General features: G+C 32.8%; 2 protein-coding genes across 2 annotated transcripts; both read left to right on the forward strand.

The window, feature by feature from the left end:
* Nucleotides 1–3,066: 3,066 nt before the first annotated feature.
* LOC125860082 (uncharacterized) lies at nucleotides 3,067–7,662 on the forward strand. The gene is made up of 5 exons (XM_049539977.1): nucleotides 3,067–3,514; nucleotides 5,769–5,805; nucleotides 5,904–6,140; nucleotides 6,300–6,347; nucleotides 6,978–7,662. Exons 1-5 carry the CDS (start codon nucleotides 3,213–3,215, stop codon nucleotides 7,467–7,469), a joined length of 1,116 nt encoding a protein of 371 aa, XP_049395934.1. The 5' UTR covers nucleotides 3,067–3,212; the 3' UTR covers nucleotides 7,470–7,662.
* Nucleotides 7,663–8,690: 1,028 nt separating this feature from the next.
* On the forward strand, nucleotides 8,691–13,563 carry LOC125859864 (protein argonaute 4B-like). The gene is made up of 22 exons (XM_049539706.1): nucleotides 8,691–8,912; nucleotides 8,995–9,200; nucleotides 9,322–9,543; nucleotides 9,623–9,759; nucleotides 9,849–9,946; nucleotides 10,019–10,113; nucleotides 10,209–10,380; nucleotides 10,481–10,597; nucleotides 10,680–10,787; nucleotides 10,881–10,943; nucleotides 11,014–11,127; nucleotides 11,219–11,384; nucleotides 11,468–11,580; nucleotides 11,657–11,794; nucleotides 11,871–12,001; nucleotides 12,157–12,222; nucleotides 12,398–12,458; nucleotides 12,547–12,658; nucleotides 12,754–12,830; nucleotides 12,961–13,055; nucleotides 13,137–13,168; nucleotides 13,267–13,563. The coding sequence occupies exons 1-22, from the start codon at nucleotides 8,742–8,744 to the stop codon at nucleotides 13,383–13,385; spliced, it is 2,613 nt and encodes an 870-aa protein (XP_049395663.1). The 5' UTR covers nucleotides 8,691–8,741; the 3' UTR covers nucleotides 13,386–13,563.
* Nucleotides 13,564–16,355: the final 2,792 nt, after the last annotated feature.

Genomic DNA, 16,355 nt, shown 5'->3' on the forward strand with positions numbered 1-16,355 from the left:
AGATTGATATCTAGAGATTAAATTTGAAATAAATTTTATATTTTCGTTATCCTTGAAAATGCTTGAAAAATGATCAATTAAACAAGTTGCATACTCAGCATAAGTGACATTTTAAGTTTATTGTCTCCTCCCCACACACCCAACCCCACCAATCCTCACCTCTTGACCATTCTACCCCGCCACTCTCGAAACCCCACTCTTCATCCCTATCTGCTTCCATAACATTTTACTAAAATAACATATAAATATTTTTAAAATAATATTTTTTATTTATCAAATATTAAAAATAAATAAATAATTCACTTATGTTTCATAAAAANATATTATTTGTAGATAAGTTTGAAACGACTAAGTGGAAGTGAGAAGAGAAGGAAACGATATGATTAAAATTTGACAACCCCATTCTGCTCGTGAAGCAACCTAATGATTTATAATTATTTTTCATTTATATATTATTTCCTTCCGAAATAGAAGAATTGCATTAAGCATCTATGTTGTTTAATTTGCGGAGTAAATTCTTAGATTGACTTAATCTACATGAAGGGTGTTGAGTGGAATAAAATAATATCAAGTTGAATAAAATAAGATTAATATCTCAAGATTAAATTTGAAATATATTTTCATTATCCTTGAAAATGCTTAAAAAATGATCAATTAAACAAGTTGCATACTCAGCATAAGTGACATTTTAAGTATATTGTCTCCTCCCCACACACCCAACCCTATCAATCCTCACCTCTTGACCATTCTACCCCGCCACTCTCGAAACCCCACTTTTCATTCCTATCTGCTTCCATAACATTTTACTAAAATAACATATAATTATTTTAAAAATAATATCTTTTTTATTTAAAAATATTAAAAATAAATAAACTATTCACTTATTTTTTGTAAAAAATATTTTTCTTCGAACCAAACACACGTGGAAAAAAGAGTAACGAATTTGTTGGTTCAACAAGAAGTAAAAGAGGAAAAAACGTAGGTGTGCAAATTGCAGCAACGCAAGAGTTCTTAAAGTGAAGCGACTCGACAATATGCCGACACGTGTACAGCAATAAACCCCAACGTCCGGTGTTCCGTCTTCATCAATCTATTTTTGGCAAATTTTGCACTTTTAATCCTTCAAATATTCACAAACCAAATACTATCTTTATTGTGATAATTAAATTATCACCTTTGATCCATCTGTTCATAAAAATAGTTTAAATATACTCATATTTTATATAAAGACATGAAATATATATATATAACTAATAAAAAATTAAATGTACAGTCTGTAATAATAAGGAGACCAAAAGCGTAAAATTTTTCATAAATTTTGATTTGTTTTTTATATAATACAATTTTTGACGTTAGGCAGTATAAGTAATTACATTAAAGTCAAGAAAAGAGGGAAGGTTGAAAGTGAAGACATGTGTTTAAGCATCATTACTAATCCACTGTAAGAATCCAATGAATGTAATTATTATAAAGTTTATTTCAAATAGTCTCTCCCTTTTTTAGTTTTCCACTTTTTAATAGCATTGAAAATAGGCTACTATATCAAGTTTTATTCATAATATAGTTATTCTAAACTATTCACTCAGAAATTTCCTTTTTATTATAAATAAATATAGTTACATAAAAACATTGCAATGTATTCTTTTATTAGTTAAAAAAATAATTAAAAAACAAAGAGAAGAGAATCTTCATTTTTGAACAAGAAAAGTGAGTTCCTTATTACTTTTTGCTTTAATATTTTCTTTTTGGTGGCTCTTTGAAAAGTCCATTGGAAACTTTGGAGCCAAAATTGAGAAACACAAAGCCGCAATTCATTCTGCAAGAATTCAAAAAACCGGAGTAAGTGTGAGCATTGTCTATTTTTTATTTTTCTTGATTGATATCTATTTTGGAGTTTGATTAATTTGAATTCACATAGAAAATCATATATTAAAAGATTAAGTATTACTAAAAACAATTGAAAATCAAAATTTAAATTTAAGATATCTAATTAAGAATGAAGGAATAAGTATCACAACACTACAACCTCATGCATGGTATCACTTAATTGTATAGAGGTCGAGCTGTGATTTTTTTTATATATATATATATTAGAATTAATTGAAGAGTGCATTTTTTTGAAACAATCAAGAATATTTCTAGGTAAAAGTTTTTTGGAAGGTGAGATTCATAATCCCAAAAGTAAGATATGTAACTTACATGCTATAACATATATAAAAATATTATTGATGTAAAAATGATTTAATGTGATATTTAACTCAAACTTCGAGTCTCATCATCCTTTTTTTAAAAATTCACTACATAAATAAATAATTCATAAGTTTATATTTATTTTACTTTTTTTAATTAAGTATAATGTTATTATTTTCAATTCATTTTCTCAACAATTGAGATAGACTTCTAGTACTCATTAAGTTATTTCTACATGTCCACTGTATTAAAGTTAGATATTGACTTTTACTTTTAGTTTAAAAAATCAAGAAATGTACTATTTTATCATTAGTTATTTCTAATTCACTTTTCATTGAGTAAGACGACTTTACAATAATCATGGTGATGCAATAAAATTGTAAAATCACTATTATATTTTTTGCTTCTTATATGATGTAGGAAGTTAATAAAAATATGGACGAATGAAGCATCATTTTATTTATTGCTTTTTTAAAAATATCTCCAATCAAACATAAACAAGGTGAATAGTAAGAATAATGTTCATTTTCCACATGATTTTCTAGATCTTTACTAAAGCTCGATTAATCCAGATTTTCATTACAATGTTAGTTTCTGGGTGTGGCCTTCCAACAAACAAGCTCAATTCTTAACGCTCAAATGTTTAAACCTCTACTTAAAGGTGAAATATATTGAAACGCTTGCAAGTTGTCAGCTATTCTTCCATTATTTTAAATGAAAAAGAGTAAGCAGAAAACCATAGTAATAGCTCAAAATTAGTAGTACTAAAAAGTAAGCATGCACATGTGGCCATTGTGTAATGAATAGTTTGCATCACAGCTGGGTCACTCCTTTCACTTTTCTTCATAATAATTTTATCTCTTCTTCCCCTTCCCTGCTGCAAACAAAGGCCCCCCCACACCCCCACTCTTCTCACAGGCACAAATTGCCATCTTCTAGAGCAAAATCAATGTCCTATTCCTCTTTCATTCCAATTAACACACTCTAACTAACTTCTTCTACCATTTTTTCATTTGCAAAATATGGGTGGGGTAACCTCGTCCATGGCGGCGAAGTTGGCTTTCTTCCCACCTAATCCGCCTTCTTACAGGGTGGTTACTGATCAACTTACTGGTTTGTTGCTACTTGATACTTTTCCTCACCGTGAAAACGTTGACGTTTTGAAGCTCCCTACTCGACGGGGAACGGAGATCCTCGCCATTTATATTCGTTACCCTATGGCTACTACCACTTTACTTTACTCTCACGGAAACGCTGCTGATATTGGACAGATGTATGAGCTTTTCATTCAGCTTAGCATCCATCTTAAAGTCAATCTCATGGGGTATTTATTCTCTTTTATTCTATTCTCTCTATTTGGATTTTGGGCAGTTTCAGTTGCCAAATGTTTGCAGAAAATCAAGTTAACTTAGAATGCTACAGTAAAACAAACAATTCCTTGGGTCTACTATCTGATAATTGCTCCTCTGGAGGTGCAATATCAAGATTGAACCTTTTCTCTTAGGCTGGTGACATTGTTAGTGCTAATGGATGTTTTCAGATTTGATTCAGCAATTAAACCAGTTTTTATCCAAAACTTTTTTTTTTTTTTTTATCATTTGAGGACTTGGTCTTTGAGTTATGTGATTTTTTGGTTGTTGGGAGTTGTCAAATTTCGAAGACTTGATCTTTAATTGAATCTTTTCCTATGTGATCTCATGCTTTAATTTCATGATGCATATTAAATTTAACCCTATATGGTTCTTTTGAGTTTCTTTCCTTATTTATTTAACCATCATTTAGCAAAGGCCTTTACTTTTCCCCTTCCCCACTCATCTATGTAAAATTCAAATATCTTAGAAGTGATCTGTTTGTTTTGTCTGTATTTTATGCTTGTGATAGTGTTAGATCTAAGGACTTACGGGTCCAGGACAGTAACCAAGCTGGTGTTTACGAAGATGACTTTTAACGACTTCGAAAAAGCAAAGTGTTGGAGCTAAACTGCTAACTGAATAACCTAGTGAAATGCAATTAGAGGTAGAAATCGACATTGATTCCCTCATTTGAAGGATTTTGATAAGGGAAAGATGCGAGAAATCCTTTGGTACTAAGAAGCTATATGACCTTCAACTACAATTGGATTCAAGGTCGATGTATATATGTGGAGTTCCATTACTTTCTCTGAATAATTCCGGAGTTAGATATGGGGGAAGTTGTACTTTGTAAAGTCATGAAATTTAGAATGCGTAGATACGGCCAAAATTTCCTTGGCAAGGGATAAACTTAATGCTTAGTGGTAAAGGATGATTTCTTATGAATTTGATGTGTAGTTTCCAGGGATCCTATTTTGCCAATACCTTAGTTTTGACTTTTGAGATATGTACGCTGGATCTTCATGTACTTGAAAGATTAATAACTTAAAAGGAGCCCTATATACTACTTTGGGAGGATAAATGTCCTTTTCTTCCTCTGCATACTATGAGAAAAAAGAAAAAAAAAGGAAATATATGGAATTATACATTTTAATCTCGAATAGAGGTCTCTTTGACAACAACAGGATTTGCTTGACTAGGATCTCTGATTGAAATGCTGGTATTGATTAATTTTAGAAGAAGAAACATAAATTCAGAGTAATGGGATTCCTTGGTGGTTTTTGTTTTCTTATTATGTGTTCTGTAGAAGTTGAGAACCTCTCGAGATTGCTATAATAAAATTATTTTGCATAGCTTAGGGAAGGGGTTTATGATGTAACATGCACATAAATAGGCATATGACTGGGAGAGAAGCAAGGATTGATTATGTTTGATGATAAGCTTTTCCTTTCAGCATTGGTCTTGCTGTAGTAAATAATGGATTCTGTGTGGCTTGGTTTGACTACTTCAACTGAGACTGAGGGTCTAGTGTAGATTGTGTGCTTTCCCTTGGAACCTACCCCTATTAAAGGTCATCTAGAAAGTTTGGTCACAAATGTATGAAAGCAAGCTTCTATTGGAGCTATCAAAATTCCCTCTATTCTGTTCTGCTCAATACAGCTTTACAGAACTCAAGTAAAATCAATCCTGTTCTAGGATATTTCATTTGACAGAATGGGGTATTATTGACCTACATTTCCTTTAAAGATAGGTCTCTCACGACCACCACAAGATTTCTGGTGAATCCCGGTATGCGCCCCTTACTAGCATGCGTTCCATTGGGTATAATTTCCCAACATTTTCACATTATTCTGGTTTTGTGAAGTTTACTTTCTTACTCTTGTGTCATCTTTTTAAAAAGAAAAATATTTATTAGTAATGAGTATGCTGATATTAGTTCAAGTTCCTACCAACAAATAACAATTTCAGTAAGTAAAAAGTTAGAGGTAGCTGAGATTCTCGATCCATATGGCTAGTTCATGATTTTGAACTCAAACAAGTTTCATCTTTTCTGTTCAAACATTTCCCAGTTCAGGGATCTGGCATGTATTCTGTCTGAGTTCCTCATAGGATCTAGCACAATTAAATAAAATGAATTGTTCTCTTCATTGAGCTAATAAATTCGGAAGATAGCTTAGGTATATATCCCCTTATTAATTACTTTGTTTTGTGTTTTTAATGATGTAGGTATGATTACTCTGGCTATGGACAGTCATCTGGCAAGGTAATTGGCAATAGAATTTTCCTGGAATACTTAAGGTAGTCTCTGCATTAAGTGCTCAAGTGCATGAATTGAATTTGATCTCCAAATGCTTTATGCAGCCAAGTGAGCAGAACACTTACGCAGATATTGAAGCTGCATACAAGTGTCTTGAAGAGAGTTATGGTGCAAAGCAGGAAGATATAATCCTTTATGGACAATCTGTTGGAAGTGGTCCCACCGCGGACCTTGCTGCTCGTTTGCCTCGACTTAGAGCAGTTATTTTGCATAGTCCAATCCTGTCAGGCTTAAGGGTCATGTATCCTGTCAAACGCACATATTGGTTTGACATCTATAAGGTAAAATAGCTGTCAATTGATCTAGGCAACTCTTTGATATTATAGCTGTAAGATTCACCTTCCTGTGCCTGGTAAATTATTTTGTGTTTGTTATTTGTTATAAAATAGTACACATTAAAAATCCGTCGCTGAACTTGAATTACTTTTTGTGCTGTGCAGAACATTGACAAGATCCCATTGGTTAAATGTCCTGTCCTGATCATTCATGTAAGTATAAACTTCGTCATGTACTCACCAGTTTTATACAGTTAATTGTGTGGCTTCCTGTGGTAGCAATAAATGAGCTTCTTGAATTAATTAACTGGCAAAATATTGATAGATAATGCAAAACATGCATGGTGAGGCTCTGTGTGATGGGACATTATGGTAGTTTACTAGGAAGAAACTGAGCCTGAAGGACCGTGTTTAACACATTCAAGAGGGAAACAAGAGGTTTTAACAGGAAATAATAAATGGAAAGTCAGGCCAGTACATTACTGGAGTTGCATGAAATGGTTTTTGACTTTTTATACTTCAACCCCGCCAAAACCCTCCACTGGGATGGGAAAAAAAATACTAGTTAACAGGCCATATTTCTTATAAAGTGAAACATGTTTATAGATGAGCAGTTCAATCGATTAATTAACTAGGTGTCAGTCCCCAACTATTTGGGATTAGCCGTATGAATCCTCTATATCCATTCTACTCTATTCAACCTTTATATCATCTGATTTGTCTACTCCCATTTTCTTATTTTTCCCCTTCTTTGCATGTGTGTTGCTCAATAGCTTTATTTGTATGGTCATCTAAAGTAATTAACTTCTGTGGTCTTTACATGAGTCTCTTCATGTTGTGCAGGGCACTTCTGATGAAGTTGTTGACTGCTCCCATGGGAAACAGCTATGGGAGCTATGCCAGGAAAAATATGAACCACTATGGCTCAAAGGGGGAACACATTGCGACTTAGAACTATACCCCGAATACATTAGACATCTGAAGAAGTTTGTATCTACAGTTGAAAAACCACCTTCTCAGAGAAACTTATCAAGAAAAAGTGTTGACAGGCCTGAACAATCACGGAAGAGTACAGACTGTTATGAAGGTCCAAGAAAAAGCACTGATCGGAGAGAGAAACCAAGAAAAAGCACTGATAAGCCGGAAAAGTTGAAAAACTATGAGTACAAGTATGCCAATGATGATAAGCTTTCGAAGTTAAGGATGTCTTTTGACCAAGTAGAGAGGTCTAGGAGGAGCGTGGAATTCTTTGAGAAGCCTCGAAGAAGCATCGACCAACAAATGGAAAAAGCACGAAAAAGTGTGGACTGGCTAGATAGAATAAGAGCTGGTTAATATATTGTAAATTTCATGTTCAAGTCAATTGTGGGGGAGTATAATAGTGCAACAACTTAACAATTAATTTATGGTTATCGAGTGTGATTTAGTTAATGTTCAATGGAGCATATCTGTTTTTTTTTTCTTTGCTTCTTCTTTCTGTTATGAAAAGAACAAATGAGAAATATAGTTTGGCATCTCATTACAGTTTTGAGTTTGATCAAGCTGCATTGCGGAATTTATTAGCAGTATATCTTCATGTTTAGGGGTTTTAAAGTTTTTGTCCCTAAATAGTAGTAGTAACAAGAAATTCTCAATTGTAGGCCTTTGCTTAATATTGTGGTTTTAACTTGCAACTAGCTAGTTGGGCAACTTATGGAACTAATTACTTTGTGTTGATGGAAGGACATTTACTCAAAGGAAAAACATAATTATCGTCTTTGCCCGTGTAGAAGTTGGGGGTAAAGTGATTTCTTCTCATCTGTTTAAGTTTTGGTAGGACGAGTTACCCAGTATTTGTGTTATTGGAAAGAATCTGGTACCTTGATGAAGTAGTCGAGAGAAATTGGGAGTGAAAGGTGTGTGTGATTTGGAGAGGAGGGTATAGCAGCCTTGCAGACACCATGCATCCCTTTACTGTCTTTTGGAATATTGCACTACTGATATCTGCAGAAATAAGTACTACACTTTGCACATGAATGTCTCAAATGATATGTTAACCTTTTGGAAGCACATCAAACATGTGAAACTGCCCAGAATTTCTACGGTACGTCTTTCGCTAGAAAAGGAGCAAGAACATCAATAATCATTGGATAGAGATGAATCTCTGTACCTTCTATCCTTTTGTACTAGCAGCTCTTCCTCAGTAAGTGTATGTTAAGAGTAGTATAAATGAAGGAAACATTCACCAAACAGTTAAGTGTTTAAAACTTCATATACTTGTTGTTCTCATCTTGTAAAGGTGGTTCATCTCAAGGTAATTTTCTTTTCTTTTCAATATGATACAAGAGCATATTGTTGTTGTCATGGCTAATACGAGAAGTAAATGAATATCTTAAGCTTGTTTGGTTCTTGTAATCTTCTTTCGAGTATTTCCATTTGATTATCTGATGAAACATGATTATGCTTCTACATGGTCTAATTCGTCTTATAGTTTGTTCATTTCTTTTATGCTTTCATAAGATGATATAGCTGTATTCTGTACAATTTAGGAAGCACTCAATGGCGTCTAAGGAGTTATTCCCGTATTTTCCACCACCTCCCAAAGAAATTCCCTCAGGTGTGGTTCCTATGAAAGCTGAACCAGGGAAAGGTTGCGGATCAGTTAGTGAGAGATTGATGCCAAACTTTAACCAGATGAACAGACCTCGTCCGGGGGTCAAGGGAAAGAAGATACATCTGCTGACAAATTATTTTAGAGTATGCTTTCAAGGTGGCATAAGTCAACTATATTCATACAATGTAAGTTCATTTTTTCTTGATTTGATTACTACGTGGAAGTTAAATTCACGGAGCTAAATATGACTCTTTTAACTCGTGAAAGGTTAATGTCCTATATGAAAATGGGGACCCTGTAACTGGAAGCACCTTAATTAGAAAAGTGATTCATAAACTCTGGGAGATATACAGCTCCGAGTTAGGAGAGCAAGCATTTGCTTCTGATGGGCAACAGAGCTTGTTCACAACTAGTCTTTTACCACAGAAGAAGCTAGATTTCACAGTTGTACTTGATGCTGCAACATCAAAAAGGTATATGAAGTCTTTAAGCATTTCATTCGATCATAGAATGGGTAATATTTCATCTAGCATCATTTATTTCTCTAATATTCTTTCTCTTTTTGCTTTTTGGGATGATTGGCTTCAACTTTAGGTGCAAGACGGATGGCAGCCTTAGTGGCGATGGAGACTTAAGTGAGGGTGATCAAAAGAGGCAGAAGATCATATCCCGATTCAAAACTTTCAGAGTACAGATAAACTTTGTTTCCATCATCCCCTTTAAGACAATGCCTGATGGAAAGCATGGAGTAAAATCAGGAAATAATGAAGTTCTGATAGCATTAGACACGATTTTGCAACACTCTAATGCAAAAAGGTGCATACTGATCCATCAAAAGATTTTTCTAGCCATCAAAACACACTTGACTGTCTTTCCCTCTTTTGGTCCTCGACAGGAACTGCCTTCTGCTCCGCCAATCGTACTTCCCCAACGAGATGAAGAACTTCATGGACTTGACTGGTGGTATCCTTGGATGCCGAGGTTTTCATTCGAGTTTCCAATCTGTTCAAGGTGGATTATATTTCAACCTTGGTAAGTTAATGCACTTCCCTTTGGGTCCTTGTATTCCTTTCAAAACATTTGGAACAGTTTTGGTGATGCTTTCTACCTAACTTGGACAGATACATCTACTACAACACTTATACAGCCAGGTCCACTAGTTAACTTTTTAATGGCCAACCAAAATGTGGAAACTCCCTTCAAAATCGACTGGACTAAGGTCGCCTCAGCTTAAACACTCTCTTGGATTTGCTGTAACTGTGTGTAATTTTCTAGTTTCTACCTGCTGCAGGCAAAAATCTTGAAAAATCTCAGAATTAAGCTATTACACTCCAATAGAGAACACAAAATCACTGGACTTAGCAACAGGACATGTAAAGATGAGAAGTAAGCTCTCAGCTTCTAAATTGTTAGATTTATTTGTTCTAGTCTTTAATATCCTATAATTTGTTTCTCTTACCATTATGCTGTTTATTGAACAGGTTTCTTCTGCAGCTGAGGGGATCCAATAATCAAAATGACAATGTCCAGACTGTTGAGACAACTGTTTATGAATATTTTGTTAGGAGACGTGGAATAGAACTCGGTTATTCATCAAACTTGCCATGCATCAATGTAGGAAGCCAGCGCAAAGCTCAGTTCATTCCTGTTGAGGTGTGGTAGCTTTTATTTGCTTCTGTTTTTCTTGTTATCCCAGATTTTGAAAGACACTAGTTCTTGGAAAAATCATGTAATTTCTTGAATATTTCATTAGCTCTGTTCATTGGTTCCCTTACAACGATTCAAAAAGGAATTATCCTTACATCAAAGATCCTTATTAGTGAACAAGTCGAGCCAAATGCCGATAGAACTCATGAAGCATCTAAACGAGGTAGCTTCACATAATTTTTTTGACCGACCATATTTTTAGAATTTGGTTACACAAAGCTGAAACATTTTTCTTGCCTTGATAGGAACTTAAAGCCAACGACTATAACACAGACCCCATGCTGCGCGCTTGTGGAATCTCAATTAATAAATCTTATACTGAAGTAGAGGGAAGAGTTATATCTCCTCCACAGGTAGTATATAGTGTGGCATCTAACCCGTTTTCAAAGTTATTACTATTATATTTATATTGACATCAGATAGTTCATAATGGCCTCACTTTTTAGTTGAGAGTGGGAAACAAGGAAAATCTTGCTTCAAGATTTTCGCGCTGGAGCTTTAACGGCAAGGTGATGCACCGCATTTTATCTAATATGTTCATGTTCTGATTGAGGAGGATATCATTAACCTCTCCTGCAGAAGTTTGTAGATCCAAAAAGCATTGAATTTTGGGCTGTGGTGAACTTCTCTACTGGCCGTGACATACGGGCTTTCTGCATTGAAATGGCAAAATTGGGTGCAATGAGGGGAAAGGTGATATGACTGAATTCTTACAGATATTTGACACACATGCAAACCTTTCTAGTTATTCACTGAATAGCGTATAAATTCGTCTTTGTTGCAGCACATTCATCCACCATCATTTGTTTTCGAAGAGAACACTAAGCATAAAAAGAAACCGGGATCTGTTCGAGTGGACAAGATGTTTGAACAAATAATTCCAAAATTTCGCAAGGATCCTCCTCGATTCCTTCTTTGCTTTCTTCCTGCCAAGTTTTCTAATTTATATGGTTGTAGAAATATATCCAGTCAGATATACTATTTTCACTTTATTGGTATTTGTATGACTCAAATATGGTTTTGACTGTCTTAGGTCCATGGAAGAAAAAGTGTCTTATGACCTTCGGAATTCGTAACCAGTGCATTGCAAAGAACAAAGTTGATGAAACTTATCTTGCTAATGTTATGTTAAAAATTAATGCAAAAGTATGGGACACTAATCACTTCTTTACATATATGTTGATCACTTGTAAAAATTCTAAAAAGTTTGGTTGTCCTGCAGCTTGGTGGTCTGAATTCTATGTTATTAGCTGAAGTTTCACAGACTATTCCCTTAGTTTCTAAAGTTCCCACAATGATCTTAGCAATGGGCGTTACACATGCCCCTTCTTCACGGTCAGATTTACCCTCCGTTGCTGCAGTAAGTCCTATTATTGTAATAGTCTGGTTTGGCAAGGCTGTAATTTGATATTAATCTCTCTATATTTGTGCATTAGGTGGTCGGTTCTAGACAGTGGCCGATGATTTCTTACTATAGAGCATCTACTTGTATCCAACCACCAAAGACCGAAACTATACATTCTCTCTTTAGACCAGTTTCAGATAGGGAGGACTCAGGCATGATCAGGTAGGGATTCTTCCCTGCACCTTAAAAAATCCTTCATTTTCTGTTTGGTTTGCTTGGACTAATAAGCATAAAGGATGATGAAGTTGGGATTCATATCAGAAGTTTGATTTAGGTCGTATAACGCTTCTTAGGCTACATATTTTTGTTTGTGCTAGGGAGCTCCTAATGGATTTTCATGCAAGTTCGGGGAAGAGGAAGCCTGAACAGATTATTATATTCAGGTGCAAAATCTTCTAATATCATTGTTTGTTTATTGTCGTGATATTACTTCTTGTTTACATAGATATAGTCCTCGAAATCCTTGAGGAAACCTCGGGGAAGCTAATTAGATTTGGCTCATAACATATCTGAATCTCAAAGACTTGTAAAAGGTTTTGCTAATGTAAAGTTTTTCAGACAAGGTTTAAGTGAATCTCAATTCAAGCATGTTATTAGCGAAATGGAGGAAATTATTAAGGTTTGTTCTGTAAACTCATTTGATCAAGGCGTTTATAGATTCTGCCTTGTTTCTCGAGGTTCTTAATCCGCTTTATGGACCATTATAGGCCTGTAAATTCCTGGATGAGACTTGGTCTCCTAAGTTCACTCTTATTGTTGCACAAAGAAGACATCACACAAAGTTGTTCCAAGCTAATTCCAGTGACAATATTCCTCCTGGTGAGCTTTCAACTGCCTACAACTATACTAGTACTAGTAAAACCACCAGTATAGCATTAGATAATCACATTTGAACTCTGCGTTTCTAATGACAGGCACAGTCGTTGATACTAAAATTTGTCATCCGCTGTATAATAACAACTTCTACATATGTGCACATGCGGCAAGAGTTGTAAGTATTTCACTAAAAAAAAACAGTTTTTGGATGAAAAACATGAAGCAACACTTTGTCGTATGCATAGTCCTATCAGGCATTTTTTTGCTTTAGCTTCGTCCTTTATAATGTAGAAAACATAATGCAGGGGACTAGCAGGCCAATTCACTACTTTGTTTTGTTGGATGAAATCGGCTTCTCATCTGATAGTGTGCAGGAACTAGTCCATTGTTTATGTTACGTGTAAGTTCCCCGTGGTTATGCTTGGATTTTACTCAGTTCTTTGGACTTCTCTGATCGTTTCGAATTTGGAAAACATTTTAGGTCTCAGAGATGCACCAGTGCTATATATGAAGGTAAGAACTATAGTCAGTGGCCTGAGTAAAACAGTTTGCTGCTTCTCTTGCATTTCTTTTTCCCAACTTTGATTCTGAATGACTAAGATGTTTTGCAGTGGCTCCGATTCGTTATGCTCGTTTGGTTTCAGCTCAGATGTTAGAAATTATGAAGACTGAGGGGCCTGAACTGCCAATGTTGCACAAAAATGTGTGCGATACAATGTTTTTCTGCTGAAATTCTGTACCATCATCTGCTAAAAAGTGCAGTTTTCTTTGTGTTCAAAATGTACTGTTAACAATTAGGCAAGTCTAAAAGGCATTGGTTACATACAAGATTTTCAAATTTTGTGAACAAATTAAACCTCAGGATGCTACATCAGTATACAAGGAGGATCACTATCTATTTACTGCAAGTCTTCTTTGAAGAAAACCTTATGTTTTTATATTCTTAAATTTCGTGCTCAGATAAATTCAGACACATAAATAAGAAAAAAAGAAAACTAATTATGATTAATTGATGCAAATATATGTGAATAACATATATAATGTAATCATTGATTTGACGTGGAGATCAAGTAAAAATAATTTACCTTATGTCCAAGACTCTTCAACGTGGTTGAATATAAATTATCATGTTGATTATGAATCGTCAAAGATCTTTTTTATGATAAGATAATAGCCCCAAAAACTCAAATTAATATTAGAATAGTTATCATAAAAATAATATATTAACTAGTTTCCGGGAACGTGCGTCGCACGTTTGCCCCTTATTATTATTATAATTTTATTTATTTATTTAAAAAGTGAGTTATAAGATATAAAATGTTGAAATTAACAATATTAATTTTATCATTTAAAATTTATTCATTAAGAAAAATCATAAATAAGAATGGTGTATTTTCCATCAATATGTGAAACTAATTAAGATAATATAATCTCTAATGGAAGGAATATGTTGATGAATTTCTGATTGAAAAATAATAATAAATGCATATAATGCCTTTAATGAAATAAACAAGGCACAAAACAAATTTATCAGAAATATAAATCGCAATTACATATTCTGCATACTATAACAAAAAAAGACCCTAAAATTTGTATAAAACAAATGACTATATTTTTCTGTAAAGCAACTAAACATCAAAGTTGAACGATAATACAATAAGATTGCCTTGAGAGTGCAATGACTTGTGACAAGACCACCGGTTTACATATGAGTATATTTTATTGTATTTACAAAATATAGCACTATCTCTGACTATTGATGAAACATAGCTATTGGTGATATGATATTTAAATATTATGAAAAATTCAACATTCTATTCGAGCAGTAAAAATAAATTAATATCTTTTAGTTTTCAAATTCAATTTTTAATAAACAGAAAATAAATTGACAATAAAAAAAAAGGTGGATCAATAATAATATTATAAACATGTTTGTGATGAGTAATGCATAATTTGAAGGAAATGTGAATTTATTTTTCTATTTATAAACAGATCAATTAATCTATTTATTGTAATTGAAATGTGAATTTATTTTTCGGGTAATTAAAATATTATTCTTTTTTTTTATATAATGTTATATAAATTTAAATAATGTTCAATTGAAGGGCAAATTGATAATCTAACTTTAAATTAAGGGGCTTTCAACTTTTTAATATATATATATATATATATATAGAGAGAGAGAGAGAGAGAGAGGATATATGGTGATATGACATATGATATATGATATATGATGATTAGCATGTCTTATTTCTATAAAAAAATTTAGTACATTTTAAATAGTACAAAGTAGTTTTATACTTCAAAAAAAAAAAAGATTTCATTACCATCATTTTATTCAAAAGGTTTCTTAGAAAAAGAAAGTAAAAGGAGAAGGCAAACCTATGAGGAAGAAAGACTTTTTACGGTTTAATTCCACGTTGCATCAAACATCGTGCCTTATATAGGCTTACAACTTAACAAATAAAGTTAAAAAATAGAAACTAAAAAGTAGTGGTAAAATACAGGTAAAACATTGAAAATATGCCACACTAATATAGCTAAAATAGTAAACATGAAATACATAAATTGACTAAGGGGTTGTTTGGTAGAGTGAATTAGCAAAATAATATAAATATTAGCTCTGTATATTAATTGTTTTTTATTTGGTACTCTTTTTCAGGCTATGTATAACTAATATTTGTATTAGTTATATACTCTATTATGTATTGAGGATTGCATTACTAATATCATGAATATCTATATATTGATTTATATTTTTTCAAATTACTATATTTAAATTGAATCGATCATAAAAACTAAAAGTATGAAATTTCTACAAACATCGTGAAATGCATATTTGATAAAAAGATTAATATATAAATAAAATGTCATAAATTATTAAAATGTTTGAAAAAAAAAAAATCTATAAAGTCTAATTAAAACATGACTTGCAATGTGAATTAAATATTACTAAAACAAATGAAACTGAAAATATAACATAAAATATAAATTCAGAACAAAAAATTTAACATAATACTCTTATCACAAATTTCAACATAGCATACATAAATATAATTTATTTTTATTTTTTTAAAAAAGAAAACGTAAGTCTATAACATTACTTAACAATAAATTCTATTTTAATTTAAAAATTAGAATACTAATAAAATTATGCTAATGAGAAAATAAGCATGGAATAAAGAAATAGATAATACGAAAAAATTACATAAAATCACGTGAGGTAAGATTGAGAATGAGAAGAAAATGAAATATAATAATAAAAAATAAAAAATAAACTTTTAGAAAAATAAAAAAAAAACTTAAAATAATAGAAATAAAAAGAAGAATTTAAAAAGTAATCAGCTGGTAAACAATTCACAGCCTCTCCCTGTGAATTAGAAAGCATAATTAGCCCTGCCAATTACACCAATTACCTGTTGACCAAGTAATTATCTGTTCAACCAAATATGACAGACAATGTAATTACACCAAATCGAATTACCAAGGTGTCCTTTCAAACAGGCCCTAAAGGATATTTTGGTACATTTGATATAATTTTAATTTAGAACTATAAGATTAAAAGTCTTTTTTAAAAAAATAAAATTTTGTTTCAAGTCAAACTAAACAATTCTTATAATTTAATTGTGTTTACAAAAGTCTAGCAAGTGGTTGATTAACAGCAACGTTTTGAAACAAGAAAATAATTCAAATAGACGTG

Source organism: Solanum stenotomum, chromosome 3 (assembly GCF_019186545.1).
Source record: "Solanum stenotomum isolate F172 chromosome 3, ASM1918654v1, whole genome shotgun sequence".
NCBI classification, from domain to species: Eukaryota; Viridiplantae; Streptophyta; class Magnoliopsida; order Solanales; family Solanaceae; genus Solanum; species Solanum stenotomum.

Bases quoted from the DNA above. Each gene is read 5' to 3' on its own strand.
- LOC125860082 (XM_049539977.1), top strand. From the start codon at position 3,213: ATGGGTGGGGTAACCTCGTCCATGGCGGCGAAGTTGGCTTTCTTCCCA. The intron at 3,515-5,768 runs GTATTTATTCTC...TTAATGATGTAG, and splicing joins CTTAAAGTCAATCTCATGGG to GTATGATTACTCTGGCTATG. The intron at 6,141-6,299 runs GTAAAATAGCTG...TGTGCTGTGCAG, and splicing joins ATTGGTTTGACATCTATAAG to AACATTGACAAGATCCCATT.
- LOC125859864 (XM_049539706.1), top strand. From the start codon at position 8,742: ATGAAAGCTGAACCAGGGAAAGGTTGCGGATCAGTTAGTGAGAGATTG. The intron at 10,114-10,208 runs GTAAGCTCTCAG...TTTATTGAACAG, and splicing joins AGGACATGTAAAGATGAGAA to GTTTCTTCTGCAGCTGAGGG. The intron at 10,598-10,679 runs GTAGCTTCACAT...TTGCCTTGATAG, and splicing joins TCATGAAGCATCTAAACGAG to GAACTTAAAGCCAACGACTA.